At 36.2% G+C, this 18,486-nt stretch overlaps 2 protein-coding genes across 2 annotated transcripts; one reads left to right on the top strand and one right to left on the bottom strand.

The window, feature by feature from the left end:
- The first annotated feature begins 644 nt into the window (after positions 1-644).
- On the top strand, positions 645-14,836 carry LOC107625769 (uncharacterized). The gene is made up of 6 exons (XM_088505410.1): positions 645-857; positions 945-1,014; positions 10,623-10,678; positions 13,320-13,424; positions 13,538-13,939; positions 14,640-14,836. Exons 1-6 carry the CDS (start codon positions 714-716, stop codon positions 14,655-14,657), a joined length of 795 nt encoding a protein of 264 aa, XP_088361536.1. The 5' UTR covers positions 645-713; the 3' UTR covers positions 14,658-14,836.
- On the bottom strand, positions 4,734-5,177 carry LOC148575195 (uncharacterized). Its single transcript, XM_088504590.1, has one exon. The coding sequence runs from the start codon at positions 5,172-5,174 to the stop codon at positions 4,734-4,736; it is 441 nt and encodes a 146-aa protein (XP_088360716.1). The 5' UTR covers positions 5,175-5,177.
- Positions 14,837-18,486: the final 3,650 nt, after the last annotated feature.

The following is an 18,486-nucleotide window of genomic DNA, read 5'->3' as shown; positions in this document are numbered from 1 at the left end:
ATCTAACGGTCTCAAAAAATGGTTGACCAGAGTGCCTCTTTAATGGGGCTTTCTGTATATATCAATGATCACCCAGCAGGTAGGTGGTGCTCTACCTTCCTAACTAATTGTAATTAGGGTTTTCTAACACGTATTTTAAAATTATCATAAAAAAATATTTTATAAAAATTTATTAAAAATATATTTTTTTATTTTTTTATTATAATAAATATATAAAAAATTTTATTATTATTCTCTTAAAATATATTCTTAAAATATAATATAACTAAATCGTTGTAATTAGAATCAAATAATTTTGACTTAAACTCTAAAAATTAACCGTTAAATTAATTAGCATGAAATGTATAAATATACGTTTTATAATATTAATTTTGTATTTATAAAAGATAAATAAATTATTATTTTTACTTATAAAAATTTAAAATATTAATAAATTTATTTATAAATAAATTTAATATTTGATACTTTTATTAGATATAATTATTTTTTATAAATACAAATTTTTTTGTTCATTCGTAATAAATAAATTCATTCTCTAATATTTATACTGATAAAAATAATAGTTTATTTTAATATTATATCATATGCTTCTTTTGACATTACCCGTGCATTATATGTACTATTTATTATATTATATACATACATGGTTCAAGTTCATGTTATCTTTATTGCAAAAGAACTAACAATCTCAAAGCATAAGAAGAAGGAGAAGGATGTGGAAGAAGGGATTTGTTGTGGTTGAATTATTATTATTATTATTGTTGGTATGTTCATCAGTTTTGTTAGCGGTTGATGGATTGAGAAGAGATGAATACCCGCCTCAATTTGTGTTTGGTGCTTCAACATCTGCTTATCAGGTTCTTTAATTTCTGCTCTCAAATGAATGATATAGTTTTGATAAATGGAGTGATAATTAATAAATAAGATATATGGGATGAGAAAAGGTAGAAGGTGCAGCAGATGAAGATGGAAGGAAGCCAAGCATATGGGATACTTTTGCACATGCCGGCAATGGTACTACTCTCTCTTCAAATACTTACTGTATTCTTTTTTTTTTCTTTCTTTTTTGGTCTGAATTAGTTTGGTCTATGCACTCACAATTTTTTTGGCTTTTTTATTGAAATAAATAAAGAATAAAGATTATTTCTTTAAATAAGCATGGCTGTAAATAATTTTTAAAATGTGCAACTCTATCTCAGGTTCATCATCCACGAAGTGAATATACACTCCAACTCAGTTTTAGTGCCCACGAAATAGGCCAAGTTTCCATTTTTTGGATAGCGTTTACAAAATAGACATTTCATGGCCGGCGTCCACGAATTAGACCATAACCATAGTGGTACATGCGAAATGAAACTAGAGAAATATTGGCACATAATTTTTATTTTATGACAAAATCTAATTATACATATAAATTATATATAAACTACGAAGCTTTGGAATATATATATATATTATAAAGTTTAAGACATGTAAAGTTGGATCTAACAAAGAAAACACATTTTTTATTTGTTAAAAAAAAAGCATATAATATCATTTGATGAGCGCTACTTCATTGTTGGCATTTTAAATTTAACACATACTAATTTATTTTCAATAATTACTATTCGGATTTAAGTAAAAATCCAATTTAAATGAAATATTATTAAATACTAATATTTTTCCTAAACTCAATAAATGGGACAGGTCTTGCAATGTCTCAGTAATAGCATCAGCAAAAAAGGATGTGTTCATACCCTGACCCAACGCTAAGGTCCAGGTCTAAGCGAAAGACTCAACCCAAAGGATTGAGCCTCACCTTACACCGACCTTCTCCTGAAGAAGTCGGTTCCCGCCATGACTTGCTCTAAAAGAAGTCGGGGACAAAGATTAGCTGGCAAATAAACACTCATTCAAACGAGTAACTGTCCCTAAAATATTTCAACTCACTTCCAGGAGCCATATCTCAACTTCCCTAGGATAAAGGGACGGTTATCCACCTTAAAAGGTGGAACTACTTCAACGGTGGTTATTGGTTCACCATTATAAATACACTGACACCCCTCAGGTATCTCTAAGTCCCAATACTCTCTAAACCTGCTTACACTTTGCTGACTTAGGCATCGGAGTGTCTTTGCAGGTACCACCCCCGTTCACTTATACTCACAAGTCGGCGGAGGTCTCAAAGACGCGAACCCGCTCGAAGGCTTCCCTCCTTAGACAATTGGGTCAACCCAACAATTCCAGCCCACTAATCTCCGGTTACCCATCGTAACATTGGCGCCGTTGCCGGGGGCCCGAGGGATCAATCAGTGATGGTGGACAATTCACCAGAAGATGGTCATACAGCGTCTGATTCCGAACAAGAAAACCTAGATACCGGAAACAACGACGCGGACCTAACCCTTCACCAGGGAGCCAACGACCAACATAGAGAAGGCACCTCTGGGTTAAAAATCCCAAAGGTAAACTTCTCAGAGGGACGAGAATCAGGAAAGGAAGGGCCACCCCATGCAGCCAAGCTAATGGGTTTGGTCCATGGCCACCAAGGTCGTTTGGAACAGCTGGAACAGGAATTAGAGCAATAACGAGAGGCAGAGCGAAATCTCAGGGAAGAGATAGAGCGACGAAAGGAGTTAGAAGAAAAAATCTTAAAGCTAGAATCTTCCCTTAGAAGTCGAAACTCCCGTGGCGACCGAGAAGAGTCGCCCCTGGGAGGAGAGGATCCATTCAGTGAGGACATAATGAGGGCAAAAGTTCCAAGAAACTTCAAAAGCCCTGATATGAACCTCTATGACGGAACCACAGACCCGAAGCATCATTTAACCAATTTCAAAAGTCGAATGTATCTGGCTGATGCTTCTGATGTAACTCGCTGCAAAGCTTTCCCGACCACCCTATCAAAAGCGGCGATGAAGTGGTTCGATAACCTCCCTCCAAGGTCGGTTACCAGCTTTGAGGACCTCTCGAGAAAGTTCTTAATGAGGTTCTCCATCCAGAAGGATAAAGTAAAGCACGCACCGAGCCTCCTGGGAATAAAGCAGGAGGTCGGAGAACCTTTACGGGACTATATGGAAATGTTCAACAAAGCGTGCTTGGAGATTCAAGACTTGCCCACTGAGGCAGTCATCATCGGGATAGTAAATGGACTTAGAGAAGGTCCCTTCTCGCAGTCCATATAAAAAAGGCACCCCACCTCCTTGAGTGATGTACAAGAAAGAGCAGAAAAGTACATCAATATGGAGAAAAATGCCAGACTACGAGAGCCGAGTTGGCGACCTGGACACCCCCACTCGATAAAAGAGAAAGAAAGAGAGCCCAAGAAAAAAGAAGAGCTCGGTCTCGACAGACCGAGGAAATATCACTCTTATACTCCTCTAAAAGTTTCCATAGTGGATGTATACAGAGAAATCTGCAATACTGAAAGACTGCCGCCTCCCAGACCCATTAAAAATAAAAAGGGAGGAAGTCACAGCGATTACTGTGAGTACCATAATATGTATGGTCACTCAACAAATGATTGCTACGACCTCAAAAATGTGATAGAAAAGCTGGCCAGAGAAGGCCGACTTGATAGATATCTTATGGAAAGGTCGGACAATCATGGAAAAAGAAAGCGAGATGACGGGAACAGAAGAGACCCACCACCACAAACCCCCGAGAGACACATACATATGATCTCGGGAGGATTTGCGGAAGGAGGACTCACCAAGTCATCTCTCAAGAGAAACCTCAAGCGAGTCTACCAGGTCGGGAGCGAATCACCCGACCTCCCTACTATCTCATTTACAAAGGAGGATGGGCAAGGAGTAATCCCAGGACACGATGATCCAGTGGTGATAACCATGATCCTAGCCAATGCCCACCTCCACAGAACTCTAGTAGACCAAGGGAGTTCAGCAGACATCCTTTTCAAGCTTGCGTTCGACAAACTAGGGTTGGATGAAAAGGAGTTAAGAGCCTACCCCGATACCTTGTACGGACTAGGCGACATGCCAATAAAACCATTAAGATTTCTACCCCTCCACACGACCTTCGGAAAGGGGGAAAAATCCAAAACTCTGAGCATAGACTTTATAATCATCGACGTGGGTCAGCATATAAAGTACCTTCGCAAATAAATAAAGATCTTTTACAATATCTCTTATAAATTCCTTTCCACTTTTTTTTTCTTCCTACGAAACGCGCCGACTTAAGCTCGACAAAGCATGAAAATCCCATGAACCGACCTAGATGGTCGTCAGGATAAAACGACGAGGTACAAGTCGGCGTAAAGAGGTTATAAAAGTCGATTGTGATAAACTCGGAAATTATCTGACTTACAAGTCGGAAAAACCGAGAAACAAAGAAATGCATCGCAAAAATAACCTAAGTCATAAGAACTCAATAAATCCAAAAAATTGAGTATAAGGAATACCAGAAAAGAGATCAGAAAACCTGTCGAAAGCACTAAAGCAAAGGCCGTCCCAAAGAAAATTTTAAGAAAAACTTCGAAGAAGAGACAATTAGCCAAGAAAAAGGTTTTTCAAAACAAAGATAAAAAAGGTTTTTTCGAAACTTAAAACAGAAAAGTATGCGCACAACAAACAGAGAAAATGTAACTTAAACCCTTATCCAAAAAAAAAAAGGATATTTTTCGTTAACGGCCATAAAAGGCCAAGAGAATGTCAGCAAAATACCACCACAAACATTAAAATAAATAGTTTAAAAAAGAGGGCCCACAGGTCGGGCCCCATATAGCCACAATAAATTTTTCAGTTAGGAAGGACGTCACCACCAGAGTCAGGGAGAGTAGTCGGAGCGCTGTCAAGGCCAATATCCATAGGAGATGGAGTGAAAGTTCCAGGAGCCTTTGAAGAACTCGGGGCATCTTTTGGTCGGGGAGGGGACTCCATTATCCTCTGCCCCCGAGTCTTTAGATCAGACTCGGTGACATATCGGGGAGAGGGAGGAGAAACGATAGCTCCATCGATCACTACTTTATCCGGATCCAAAGGAGAGAGGTCCAGGTCGGGAGCGAGAACCCCGACCTGTTCTTTAAAGATTCTCCATGCTTCTTCAGCCCCGTCAGCAATGGAGTCCTCCAACTTTGTATAGGCCTCCCGAGCTCTCCTCAAATCCTTCTTCACCTCCACAAGTTCCTCAAACAAGCTTGAATAACTCTCCTGCGCCTTCTCTCTCAGGCCTTCCGCCATGGAACACTGGGCCTGCAACTTCCTCTCCCTCTCCTGGAGGCCATTCCTCTCCTCCTTCAATTTGGCGACCTCCTTCCTCAGCACCTTCTCCTGCCCTTAATATAAGCGAAGCCTCCCCTCCAACTCTTCAACCCTCGAGGATGAACCCAAAGAGAGAAGGGAAGTATTCTCAAAGATATCAAGGAACTTTGTGCACACCATTGCCGCCCTGATACTCTCCTGAGCTAGAATGGTAAGGTGGTTTCGAACAGAAGCATCATCCATACCTATACGAGTATGAGGATAGATATGCTTCCGAACGAACTGAGGCGCATCCACCTTGGCGTCATCTTCAAAAGAAGAGCTAGACTCTAAAGTCTTGCGCTTCTTCTTTTCTGGCTCAGGGGAAGATCGGGGAGGAGGGGACGGCAGAGAAGAGGCTGAGGAAGAAATGACAATAGGTTGGGTGGGGGTCCCCAAACTACGAGAAGAGGGGAGAGGGGAAGGAAGGGAAGAACCAGCTACCCTGGCGCCGCTGACTCTGGCGCGGGACCTCGCCTTGGCCTCCTGAACTCTCTGGTAAGACTCCCTAGAATTCTTCTTCGCCATCTCTGCAAAAAGCAATTAGGAAGCTAAAATCAGTAAAACAAGTCGGAGAAAACAAGTCGGGCGACCATCAGGTCGAAAAATATGATGAATAAACAAAAAGCTACCTAGTTGAGTCTGAACAAAGATCGCAGACCCCTAGAGAAACTTTTTCGTATCCAGGTAAGGGGCTCTCCCCCATACTTCTCGGAGGAATCCCACAATGGCCGCCTCTACCTCATCCAAGTCCTCCAAACTATATTTTTCACAAGGAGAGGCCTCTAGCCAGTAAAGGAGAAAACGAGGAGAAGAATTTTCATCCAGGAAAAAGGGATGGTGAGCCTTTACAGCTTAAACTTTGAAAAAAAAATTTTTGAAGTCGTGGAAGGATTCATCAAAAAGGGTAAAAACTCTCCGGCCTTGTATGGCCCGGAAAGACACCCATTTTTGTTTGTTGTTTTGCCCACTGAAGGGCTTAGTCATGTGGAAGAGAAAAAAGAAAATCTTCAAAGAAGTCGGAAAGTCTAACGCATGGCTGATAAATTGGTAAATTTTCAAGAAACCCCAAGAATTAGGGTGAAGTTGGGTAGGAGCAACACGACAGTGACATAAAACATCTATCTCAAAGTCAGAAAAAGGAAAAAAAATACCTAAACGGGTAATCATGCTCTCATACATATAGAAAAAATGAGGGGCTGCCTCAGAAGCCCTCCCAAAACAGACCCGATCTTCCAGACCCGGGACAATCAGTTCATATTTCGGCTCATCCTCATCAGAAGTACAGAGCCTATGACGTATGCGGAGATTGGTGATGTAGTCAGTATCCACCCAAGGTTCCTCCCCAAGAACTATACCGTCAACCCATAATGAAAGAGACTCTAAGGTAGACATCTTTCTAAAGGGGGCAACGAATCCTACGAAGAAAAAAAGGAAAGAAATCAAAATAAAGTCTCTAAGGGTCTGAGGTAGAAGTTTTCAAAACCAACAGAACGGCTAAAACTACGGTCAAACACTCCTTCGAAACAGAAACATGCAAGTAAAAAGCATTTTTGTGGTAAAAAGAGAAGGACTGACCTTTACTTCTGAAGCAACGGGAATAGCAACAGTCGAGCGAAGGCAAGAACGAAGCTTTCTCCAAAACAAGAGTGAACAAATATGAAGTTTTCAGAAACGAAACAACGAAAGAGAGGGAAAGTATTTATAAACACGCTAGGGGCATAATGGTAAAAACGGAAGCAGTCATTAATGGGTGCACCATTACCAATGCAATTAATCCCTACGTGTGGATACACGAACTCCTAACGGACGCGACGCTTGATTAGACGCGACTATGGAAATTCAAAAGGTCACGTCGGTTACGGAAAGTCACGTCGGTTCCGAAAAATCACGTCGGTCCCTCTACAGGTCGGCTACAACCCCGAGTAGAATACTCGAACCCAATTCTTGAAAGAAATTGGGCTCGAGTAGGGGAACTGTTCATACCCTGGCCCAACGCTAAGGCCCAGGTCCAAGCGAAAGGCTCAATCCAAAGGATTGAGCCTCACCTTACACCGACCTTCTCCTGAAGAAGTCGGTTTCCGCCACGACTTGCTCTAAAAGAAGTCGGGGACAAAAATTAGTTGGCAGATAAACACTCATTCAAACGAGTAACTGCCCCTAAAATCTCTCAACCCACTTCCAGGAGCCATATCGCAACTTCCCTAGGATAAAGAGACGGTTATCCACCTTAAAAGGTGGAACTACTTCAACGGTGGTTATTGGTTCACCATTATAAATACACTGACACCCCTCAGGTATCTCTAAGTCTCAATATTCTCTAAACCGGCTTACACCTTGCTGACTTAGGCATCGGAGTGTCTTTGCAGGTACCACCCCCATTCACTTATACTCACAAGTCGGCGGAGGCCTCAAAGACGCGAACCCGCTCGAAGGCTTCCCTCCTTAGACGATTGGGCCAACCCAACAATTCCAGCCCACTAATCTCCGGTTACCCATCGTAACAGGATGCATTTTATTTATTTATTTTAATAATAAAAAAATATATTATACAATTTTTATTTCTATATACTCATACAGTCAATATTTAAGGTCAAAGTTTGTGTTTTTGTGCTTTCAGAAAATAACTAAATTATAACATCATAAGAACAAAGATAAAAAAAGGCAAGATAATTTTAGTAATTTTCATTAAAATTAATTTTGATAAAATAAATATTGTTTGAATAATATTAGTTAAAATCACTTATAGATAAATAATTAATTAATTACTAAAAAAATATCATATTAAATTATAATATTATTTTTTTAAGTATATCTATTTTTTTCATATTTTTTAGTATTTTTTATAATATTTTATTTTAGTATATTATAATTTTTTACTATTATAATAAAAATTAATATTTATTTATGAAATTAAAAATAACATAAAAAAATTAACAATTTTTTAAGTATTTTTTTGTAGTAAAAATTAACATTTATTTATTAAATTAAAAATAATATATAAAATAATATAATTTAATACTCTTATTTTGAGTACTATTTTTAAATACTCTTAATAATCTTATGTTTATTATTAACCTTAATCAATTGGTCAAAATTACTGCTCAAACAACTTAATTAATTAAATTAATTATTAATCTTAATTAATCATTATTGTAATATCTTATATTATATTGTTTAATTTTGTATTATCATTGGAATTAATGCGCACATACATTTTTATTATTATAAAATAAAAATTAGGTGCTACTATTCTTCTGTTTCTATTTTGCGTGTATCACCATTGTCATGGTCAATTCGTGGTCGCTGGCCATGAAATGCCCATTTTGTGGGCGCTATCCAAGAAATAAAAATTTTGTCCATTTCGTGGATACTAAAATTGAGTTGTATATATCTATTTCGTGAGTAATGAATTTGAGATGGAGCTGCACATTTTGGAGATTATTTGCAGTCGTGCATATTTAGAGAAATAATATTTTTTTTATTTATTTCAATAAAAAAGCCCGATTTTTTTCTAGTGATATCTTAATTAGATTCGTTATTAACAATTTATTAGTGTTTTCAAAAAATGGTAAATTAGTCTTTGATAGCAAAACAAAAATGTCCATCCAGAGTTTTGAGTTGTTTCTGAAAATTCTGTAGTAGCTAGTGATTCTTCCCTTTTTGGGGTTGTGAGTGTAATAAAGTATAAAAAAAAGTCTTTGGTTTTTATTTAGAAGATTAGATAAATTAGTTTTTAATAAAATTAATAAGTTAATCGCTAATATTTTTCAAGACAAATTATTCTTTAATTTAATTTTTAAAAAGTAAAATGATTGAGAGATTAAATTATTTAAATTTTTTAAAAATAAAAAACTAATTTATCTATTTATTTTACGCATAATTTATCTTATTTTCTAAAAGATTATGTAATTAATTTTTTCCGTTAAAAATAAATTATTCTATGAAAAAGTTATTACGCTTAATTTGGAGTTTGACATTTGTTTTTTTCCGAATCTATCTGATGCACGCACATTGTTTTAATTTAATAGTTGGTAACAAAATATTCGACCTCAAACGAAGAGTAGTAGTTCACACACCATGACAAACATAAATTTAGAAATTAAAAAATATAGTAAATATTACAATAAAAATTTTATAATTGTCTTCATATGAAAATATTTTTTTTTTATCTTTCGACAATGGATTATATAGATAGATTTTAATATTTATAAAAGTATTATTTTTGTTTAAAGTGTGACTAAATAAATAAGTCATGCTTTTAAACAAAATATCTTTATAAGATATTTTTGTCATCTTCATTTAAGTAGTTGTAAAAAAAATATACTATCATAAAATACCAAAACAATAATGATTCGGTCATGGCACTACAAAAAAAAAATTCTGTTACCACACTTTCTTTTATGCTTTAAAAACGTGACTAAAAAGAGTCAATGGCTACACTTTTATAAAGGTAGCGATTATTAGAGATTTGATCACACTTTCAAAGTGTAACAAAAACCAAACCAGTAAACAAGTTTCTAAAAATTTGACAGTATGTCTACTTTTTGACACGCTTTAAAAACATGGCTACAGGATTATACATACGATCACGCTTTTAAATATGGTAATAGAAAAAAACATAACAAAAAAATTAACGTGCTAATAGATCAATAAAAGTACAGTGATAGAATAATTGACACGCTTTCAAAAGCATATCAATAGCTCAAAAAAATATTATGAAAAATTGTTATTACGCTTTTCCTTATTTTTCGACAGATTTTAAAAACATGACAATAGATTATTTTTCTTATAGTGTGGCTTCATGTTGAACAAAAAATTTGTTTCTTTTCTATTACATATCTCTTGATAATACCATCAAGTTTATTTCTATCTACTCATGGCTCTCTCATGGTTGGATTGATCTAAGATCTTTCTCCGGTCATTCGCAATAATTTCAGCTGATTTTTTATGTACGTTTAGTATGATTGTTTAGCATTATCATACTCTTTTGTTTGCTAACTGAATTTCAAATCCTTTTGGGTGTTCAATTCACCAAATTATGACTCAGGCTTCTCTCAAGAGAAATGGCAGGAACAAACAAATTAAATAAGTTATAGGGAGTTTCAGTACATTTATAAGTGATGACTAGTGTAAAATCTAGAATTTGGATTCTCTAAATTTTAAATTTTTACTTTAGAAGATAAAATGAAATCTCTTATTATTGAATGCTTTTTTTTTTTATATTTTTTCTTGGTTCTACCTATTACCTTCTAAAATAAAATTTAAAATTTAAAAAATTCAAATCCTAAAATCTAATAAGTAACAGAAAAGTTGCTAGAACCCATGTTACAAAATCCTTAGTTACTTTCCAATATGAATTAACCCCTTTTCAATTTAACTTTACAGCAAATACGTACAAGGGTAATGGAGACACTGGATGCGATCAATATCACAAATATAAGGTTAGTATATATTTAATTATTTATAACCATGACCCGGCCCAAGGAAATCTTTCATCTTTAATAATTAATTATCACTACAACATTTTGGGTCTATGGCCACGGTTTTTTTGGTCACAGTAAAAAACCGTGACCATAGACCCTCTATGGTCACGGTTTTTTAGGGTGACCAAAAAAAAAAGCTATGGTCACGGTTTTTTTGGAAAGGGTGACCATAGAGTACCTATGGTCACGGTTTTTTAAAAAATGGTGGCCTAAAAGGGTCTATGGTCACGGTTTTGAGGGGTGACCTAAAGGAGTCTATGGTCACGGTTTTTTACAGTGACCAAAAAGGGACTATGGTCACGGTTTTTCAAAAAAGGGTAACCTAAAAGGGTCTATGGTCACGGTTTTCGGGGGTGGCCTAAAGGGGTCTATGGTCACGGTTTTGGGGGGTGGCCTAAAAGGGTCTATGGTCACGGTTTTTGAAGTGACCTAAAGGGGTCTATAGTCACGGTTTTTTACAGTGACCAAAAAGGGGCTATGGTCACGGTTTTTTAAAAAGGGGTGACCTAAAAGGGTCTATGGTCACGGTTTTGGGGGGTGACCTAAAGGGGTCTATGGTCACGGTTTTGAGGGTGGCCTAAAAGGGTCTATGGTCACGATTTTGGTGGGTGGCCTAAAAGTGTCTATGGTCACGGTTTTTGGGGGTGGCCTAAAAGAGTCTATGGTCACGGTTTTTCAAAAAGGGTGACCTAAAAGGGTCTATGGTCACGGTTTTGGGGGGTGACCTAAAACGGTCTATGGTCACGGTTTTAAGGGTGGCCTAAAAGGGTCTATGGTCACAGTTTTGGAGGGTGGCCTAAAGGTGTCTATGGTCACGGTTATTTACAGTGACCAAAAAGGGTCTATGGTCACGGTTTTTCGGAAGGGTGGCCTAAAAGGGTCTATGGTCACGGTTTTGGGGGGTAGCCTAAAGGTGTCTATGGTCACGGTTTTTTACAGTGACCAAAAAGGATCTATAGTCACAGTTTTTCGGAAGGGTGGCCTAAAAGGGTTTATGGTCACGGTTTTGGGAGTGATTTAAAGGAGTCTATAGTCATAGTTTTAATCATTTGAGTTTTAATTAATTAAAATTTTTAAGTTTTTTTTATTATTTTAAATATTTTTTCTTTTTAAAATTAAAAAGTTTTAATAATTAAAAACTAATAATAATTTTATATAATTTACTTTAAATATTAAAATTTTATATCTAATTTTATAAATATAAAATTAGGTTGAATACTATTAATAATTTTAAATTAAAAAATAATTTAAAACTTTTTAAAATGATTGTAGAATATTAAAATAAAAGATTCATCATATCGTAATTAATTTAAATTATTTGAGTGGTTAATTTTATTTGTTTATTTAAATGCATATGATAAATTAATTCTTGGTATGTTAGATAAAATAAATTTGTAAAAAATAAAAATATAAGGCTCATTATATATAATATATCAATTTTATTATCTTAATTTTAAAAAATTAAAATAAACTCATTTTCTTAACCTATGCTATAGTGGGAAACTGAAGGAAATTGAACCGCGTGAACTTTAGGAAATTGAAACAAACCCCCCCTTCTTTCTTTCCCCAATTCATAACCCTAGCCCCCATTGTCGCCGCAGTCGGAAGCTTGTTGGCGCCGCCGCCGTCCCAAGCTCTAAGGACATCGTCTTTATCTTCCTTGGCTTCTCCGTTCGTCGAAGGTTAGTGGCGTGGCGCCCGCTCTTGGGGTACTGCGCTCGTTAAGATCTCTCCTTACACCTTCTCCGCCGTCGCCATCGGCGTCTCCATCGGTGTCTCAGTTCTCATTGCTGCTTGGTACGCCGTTTTCCTTTTCCGTTTTAGATTTTGTTAATTTATTTTCCTGATAATCTTCTTTTTGGATTGCGAAGGGGGAATTACGTGCTGCAATCAAGGCTCCCCGAATCACTTCCACGAATCTCATTAGGTACGAGCCATATATGAAATAAAATTGTTGCTGAGGCATCTTCTTCTTGTTGTTATTAGCCTTCTGTTGTGCTGATTTCACATGGTTCTTGGCACCTTGAGCTACTGATTTCATGAATCTCGGTGCATTTCAGTTCATTAATTAGTAATGGATTTGAAACTTAATTATAAAACTCGAATAATAATGTTAAGACATACTTGGCAAAATTTGAAGATATAGGTAAAGGAATTGCGTTTCATGAGTAAATATTCTCTTGATAAGCAAGCTTTTGAGAGTTCCCATTTTGCCACTCCATACTTGTGTTTTGCCAAAGCAGCAGGGTGGCTTTTAGACTTGTCAAATTCAGTAGCAAGTTCTTCACCAAGCCTTCTACCAGTGTGAAATGACCGAAATTTCTCTGCAAACTCTTTGGCTGTCACAACAATATTGTGTATTTAACTAACTTTATGTATTTTTGTATTACAACAATATGTAGGTTATTTCTGAGAAAAATCGTGAAAATAGATCCAAACAAAAATGGAATCATCGAATGGGACCAGTTAGTTTTGAATTAGTACGCGCTGAATTGGTATCATATTTGTACTTCGCATTTAAGTATCTTTACATCTTTCATGTCGTCTATGTTGACTTCATCTGTGTTGACTTCGAGTAACCTTGATGGTTTCTTTGTAGCGTGCAAAAAAAGAGGGCAATGAAGATCCATCACAGTCTGAGATGTTTGTTGTAACTCGTACTAACAAGAAAGGAGAAACTGACTCGGGAACACAAGAGACGATTGTGAGTTGTTTAGTTTCGTAGAAATGTACACTAAAAGAAATGTGTAAATCATTTTTTTTTATTTTCAGCATATGCGCACATGAACTTATTACAATTTTCCTTCTGTGTAATAGGAACATCTTCAAAATTTGAAGCAAGCTGGATACAGTGATGATGAAGCGCTTCAAACGGTGTTTGGAAAGGAGAGACATGGTAGGGTTCGTTTCTATGGTCGATCAGTCACAAAATCCTCTCTTAAAAAGGATAAGCAAATCCGACAAATGCAACAACAACATGCTGAAGTGGTTTCAACTATGGAAAAAAATCAAAATAACTTGACTTCCAAGTTGGATGGTTTAACAAGCTTGATCAAAACGGTGTTGCAACAAGTTAATCCTGGTATGAGTGCGGAACAAGTGCAAGTAATGATAGAAGCTGCCCAACAATCTCCGCCTGATGCAAGTAGTGCACCAAATGATGCGAGGCGAAGCATTCCTCCTTCACTGGGATCGAACCATGTGTCAAAAGATATGGAAGTAAGTACTGTCAAAATGAGTAGTTAAATTAATAGTGGCTGATTGCTTAATAGTACCTGATTGTTGTTGATGTTAATTTTATTGTTGATTTTATTGGCTAATTGGCTCCATGAGCACGTGTTGAATAGAAGGGTAAGAAACTAATTACGAACTAAGATGCATAACCTACCATTGTTTCTCTTCAGAAGGTATAGAAAATTAGATAAAGCAATAATAATACATGAAGGTGAAGGGGTAGCAATCAGCATTGAATTAGTACTCAGTAATATATAGCAATCAGTATTATTATTATTTTAAAATTTACTTTGTCTATTGATTTCACACTCAATCTGGTTTTTCTGTTTCGCTGGTGTTGATTACTTGATTTGTTTGATGAGTTGGAAGCTAATAATAGTATTTCGGTATTACCTTGTTTTTTAAGCTTCTATTTTGGTTGCGGTTGTTTCTTTGTGCTGGATTTTTTTCAGTTTTAAGCGACTTCAACAGGGGAGTTGAAGTTCCACTCAAAGATAGATTAAAAACATATAAACATTACCAAATGGCTCAAAACCACATGCAAATGCTCCTTGTTATTTAGTGGTTGAAATTTTCATATTGATTGACTTACTTAACTTGTGCTCCATATTCATTACTCAACTGCACTGCATGCATCATCAAAAATATTTTTGTTCTGTTCTAACTTCTTTATTTCTTTTGCTAGCAGGAGGATATGATGTGAAGAAAATATGTTCAATACAAATATAAGATGGGATGGGTCTTATAATGATTTTGGTTATCTAAATGTATTATTTTGATGTCTTCTTTACATTTTGATAAGAGATTTTATTCGATAATACATGTAATGGATAAATTACACTCTATTTTGATTAGTGTTGTAATGGATATCTACTTTTTAATGAAACTTTTATGATTTACATTTATTGAATTTCTCATTCTTAGATTTATTTTGTGATTATCATCATTTTGGAATGTGATTATGCTTTAAAAAAATTTATAAAATAAAACAGGTTACCATAGATAAGTTATGGCCACCGTTTTAAGGAGGGGTGACCATAGATAAGCTATGGCCACGGTGAAAACAGTGACTATAGATAAGGTTATGGTCACTATTTTAATGCGGGGTGACCATAGACGCTATGGTCACGGTAAAAAACCGTGACCATAGATAAGGCTATGGTCACGGTTTTCATGTGGGGTGACCATAGAGGCTATGGTCACGGCCAAAACTGTGACCATAAATAAGGCTATGGTCACGGTTTTGGGAAGGGGTGACCATAGAGGCTATGGTCACGGTCAAAACCGTGACCATAGATATGGCTATGGTCACGGTTTTAGGTAGAGTGACCATAGAGGCTATGGTCACGGCCAAAACCGTGACCATAGATAGGGCTATGGTCACGGTTTTGGGAAGGGGTGACCATAGAGGCTATGGTCACGGTCAAAACCGTGACCATAGATATGGCTATGGTCACGGTTTTAGGTAGAGTGACCATAGAGGCTATGGTCACGGCCAAAACCGTGACCATAGATAGGGCTATGGTCACGGTTTTGGGAAGGGGTGACCATAGAGGCTATGGTCACGGTCAAAACCGTGACCATAGATATGGCTATGGTCACGGTTTTGGGTGGAGTGACCATAGAGGCTATGGTCACAGCCAAAACCGTGACCATAGCCTTATCTATGGTCACGGTTTTGGGAAGGGGTGACCATAGAGGCTATGGTCACGGCCAAAACCGTGACCATAGATGGGCTATGGTCACGGTTTTATCGCGTGACCATAGATTAACCTATGGTCACGGTAAAAAAACGTGGCCTAAAGTGCCAGAATTTGAACATTACAACCGTGGCCATAGAAACCGTGACCATAGATAAAAAAACCGTGACCATAGGTCTATGGCCACGAGAGAATAGGCCACGGCAGAAAAACCGTGACCATAGGTCAAAAACCGTGACCATAGACCTATGGTCACCCTTTTCACTAGCTATGGTCACGGTTTTTCACCGTGACCATAGACCTTTTTTTTTGTAGTGTATTCATTATCAATACTTGTTGATCCAAATATTCATGCAGGAAGATGTGCAGCTCATGACCAAAATGGGATTAGATGCCTATAGATTTTCGATATCATGGTCAAGACTTATTCCAGGTAATCAAATTATACGTATTACCTGATAACGGTGCAAGCTAATTAAGTTAAGTGTAATATTCTAGTATTGAAATAAATGATGCGAAAAAAATAAATTTTTTTAGAGATAAAATTTTTTTTTGAAGAGTAAACAGGCTCAACACATAAAGAGACAAGAGCCAAAACATAAACTTAAGCAATTTCTATGTCATCTCCAACATAGCCATCAACAACATATATTATTTTGTACCAATTCCTAAAATAATAAAACGACCTAGTAATACAATCTATTATATCTATTGACTTGTTCTGAAAAATGAATTCGTTCCTACACAACCAGATATTTCATATAACTGAGAAGAACCCCACTAATCATGTTTTTCGCGTGTCTTTCCTCATGGGCAATGACCTCCAACTCTCAAAGTGCTCTTTTATGGACCCTGGGATACTCCATGCACGACCCACATAACTAATTCACGCGCACCACGCCTGCCATGCATACTCACACGCACGTAACAAACAAATGTTGTACATTTTCGATTTCCTTTTTACACATTACACAAATGTTATCAGTTCGTTCAATGATACCCAATCTACTCAATCAATCATTTGTATTAACTCGGCCTATCAGCACAAACCAAGTAAATAATTCTACTCGAGGGGGCACAAGTCCTTTTCAGATTCTATTTGTGAACTTGTATCTGAAAATATCTTCCATCACAGTCTGTACCTGTAACACCTGCACAAATGAGTTAGTGGTATAAACACTTTCCTTATCAAATTTCCACACCACTCTATCTTGTGCGCCTTCTATCAATCTCACAGCTTGCAAGATATCTAGAACTTGGTTCAAACAGTTAGTCTCCCATTGGCGAAGTTCCCTCCTCCACTGAAAGTTCCAAACCCACTCTATCCCATCCCAAAACCCACAGTCCCCAATCACGGATCCTTTGTTATTTGAGATTAAGTAGAGTCTCGGAAAGGAGTCTTTCAGCTTTTTCGACTGTAGCCATGTCTCTTCCCAAAATCTGGTTGCTCTGCCATCACCTACTTCCATAGCCAGACCGTCAATCATCTTTTGTCTGACATGTTCTTCTTTAATTTGCAAGTGACAAATATCTCTCCACGGACCTCCTTTTGCTGGTATAGTTTGACTAGATAATAACTGCCCAGGATTCATATTATTACAGGAGCACACAACCTTCTTCTACAAAGGACAATCTTCCTTAAAAACTCTCCACCACCACTTAAATAATAAAGCGGTATTCCGAATCGTCGCATCTCCCACACCCAATTTTCCTAGTTTTTTTGGTATCTGTATCAACTCCCACTTTACAAGAGCCAGCCCAGGGCGTCCTTCATCCTTCCCCCAAAAGAATCTTTTTTACAATGAAATTAATTTTTTTTGCCACCGTAGCCGGCATTTTATACAAACTCAAATAATAAATAGGCTGACTATTAAATGACACTAATTTTTCTTTATTAAAGTATACATTTTAAAATAAAAGTATTCATTTTCTTTCAAAACACGCAAAAACTTCTCCTTCTCTCTTTTACAATAGTAAAATAAAGAATAAATGGTCAAATTCACTCCTCAAAAATTACTCATTCTCCAAATTGATCCTCAAAATATTTTTTTAAACAAATTTGTACTTTAAAAATTTTTAAATAGTCATATTAATTCTTCTGCTATTTCCATTACTATTTGTATCAAAATTTACCGATGTGACACGTTAAGTGACACCATACTAACAACAGCACACATCCAATAGTCCTAATTAACTATTAATACGATAAGTTTATAAAATTAGATCAAATCAATCTCAAATTGAAGGGATCTTGAGGCATTAAAATCTCTCAATTTAAGATTAATTTGATCTAATTTCATAAACTTATCATGTTAGCAGCCAATTAGAATTGACAGGTATGCACTGTGATGTCATTTAATATTTTATATCAACAAATTCTGACGTTATCAGCAACAGAAATAACAGAATAACTAATAATATGACTAACTTAAAATTTTTTTAAGTATGAACTTGATTAAAAAAATATTTCAAAAATTAATTTAAAAAATGAGTGATCTTTAAAGGTAAATTTGACCATTTATTCGTTTAACCAATATATTTTCAATTATAATTATATATAAATTATTGATATAATCATCTTTTGATTAAAATTACAATAATAACAATAATATAAAACATATATTTATTGAAGAGATTGTGGAACAGTTGCTTTTTTTTTTTTGGTCGATGGATTGGACAACCCCCAATCCTAGGTTACACACTCACACATACTAACCTAGCCACCAACCACTGCTAGGATTCGAACTTGTGTGGCTTTGGATTGAGGCAATGTATCGAAAAAATAATAGAATGTTAACCCTTTTTTCTTTTTAACGTACCAAGAAGGGAATT

This window comes from Arachis ipaensis, chromosome B2, assembly GCF_059453495.1.
Source record: "Arachis ipaensis isolate K30076 ecotype BB chromosome B2, ASM5945349v1, whole genome shotgun sequence".
NCBI lineage: Eukaryota > Viridiplantae > Streptophyta > Magnoliopsida > Fabales > Fabaceae > Arachis > Arachis ipaensis.
The sequence above is the reverse complement of the archived record's forward strand: the minus strand, read 5'-3'. Positions and strand labels throughout refer to the sequence as shown.

What these genes read in the sequence shown, in the direction of transcription:
- LOC107625769 (XM_088505410.1), top strand. Translation starts at nt 714, where the DNA reads ATGTGGAAGAAGGGATTTGTTGTGGTTGAATTATTATTATTATTATTG. An exon ending in ATCAATATCACAAATATAAG is followed by an intron (nt 10,679 to 13,319) that starts GTTAGTATATAT and finishes GTTTCTTTGTAG; the next exon opens with CGTGCAAAAAAAGAGGGCAA. An exon ending in CGGGAACACAAGAGACGATT is followed by an intron (nt 13,425 to 13,537) that starts GTGAGTTGTTTA and finishes TCTGTGTAATAG; the next exon opens with GAACATCTTCAAAATTTGAA.
- LOC148575195 (XM_088504590.1), bottom strand. Translation starts at nt 5,174, where the DNA reads ATGGCGGAAGGCCTGAGAGAGAAGGCGCAGGAGAGTTATTCAAGCTTG.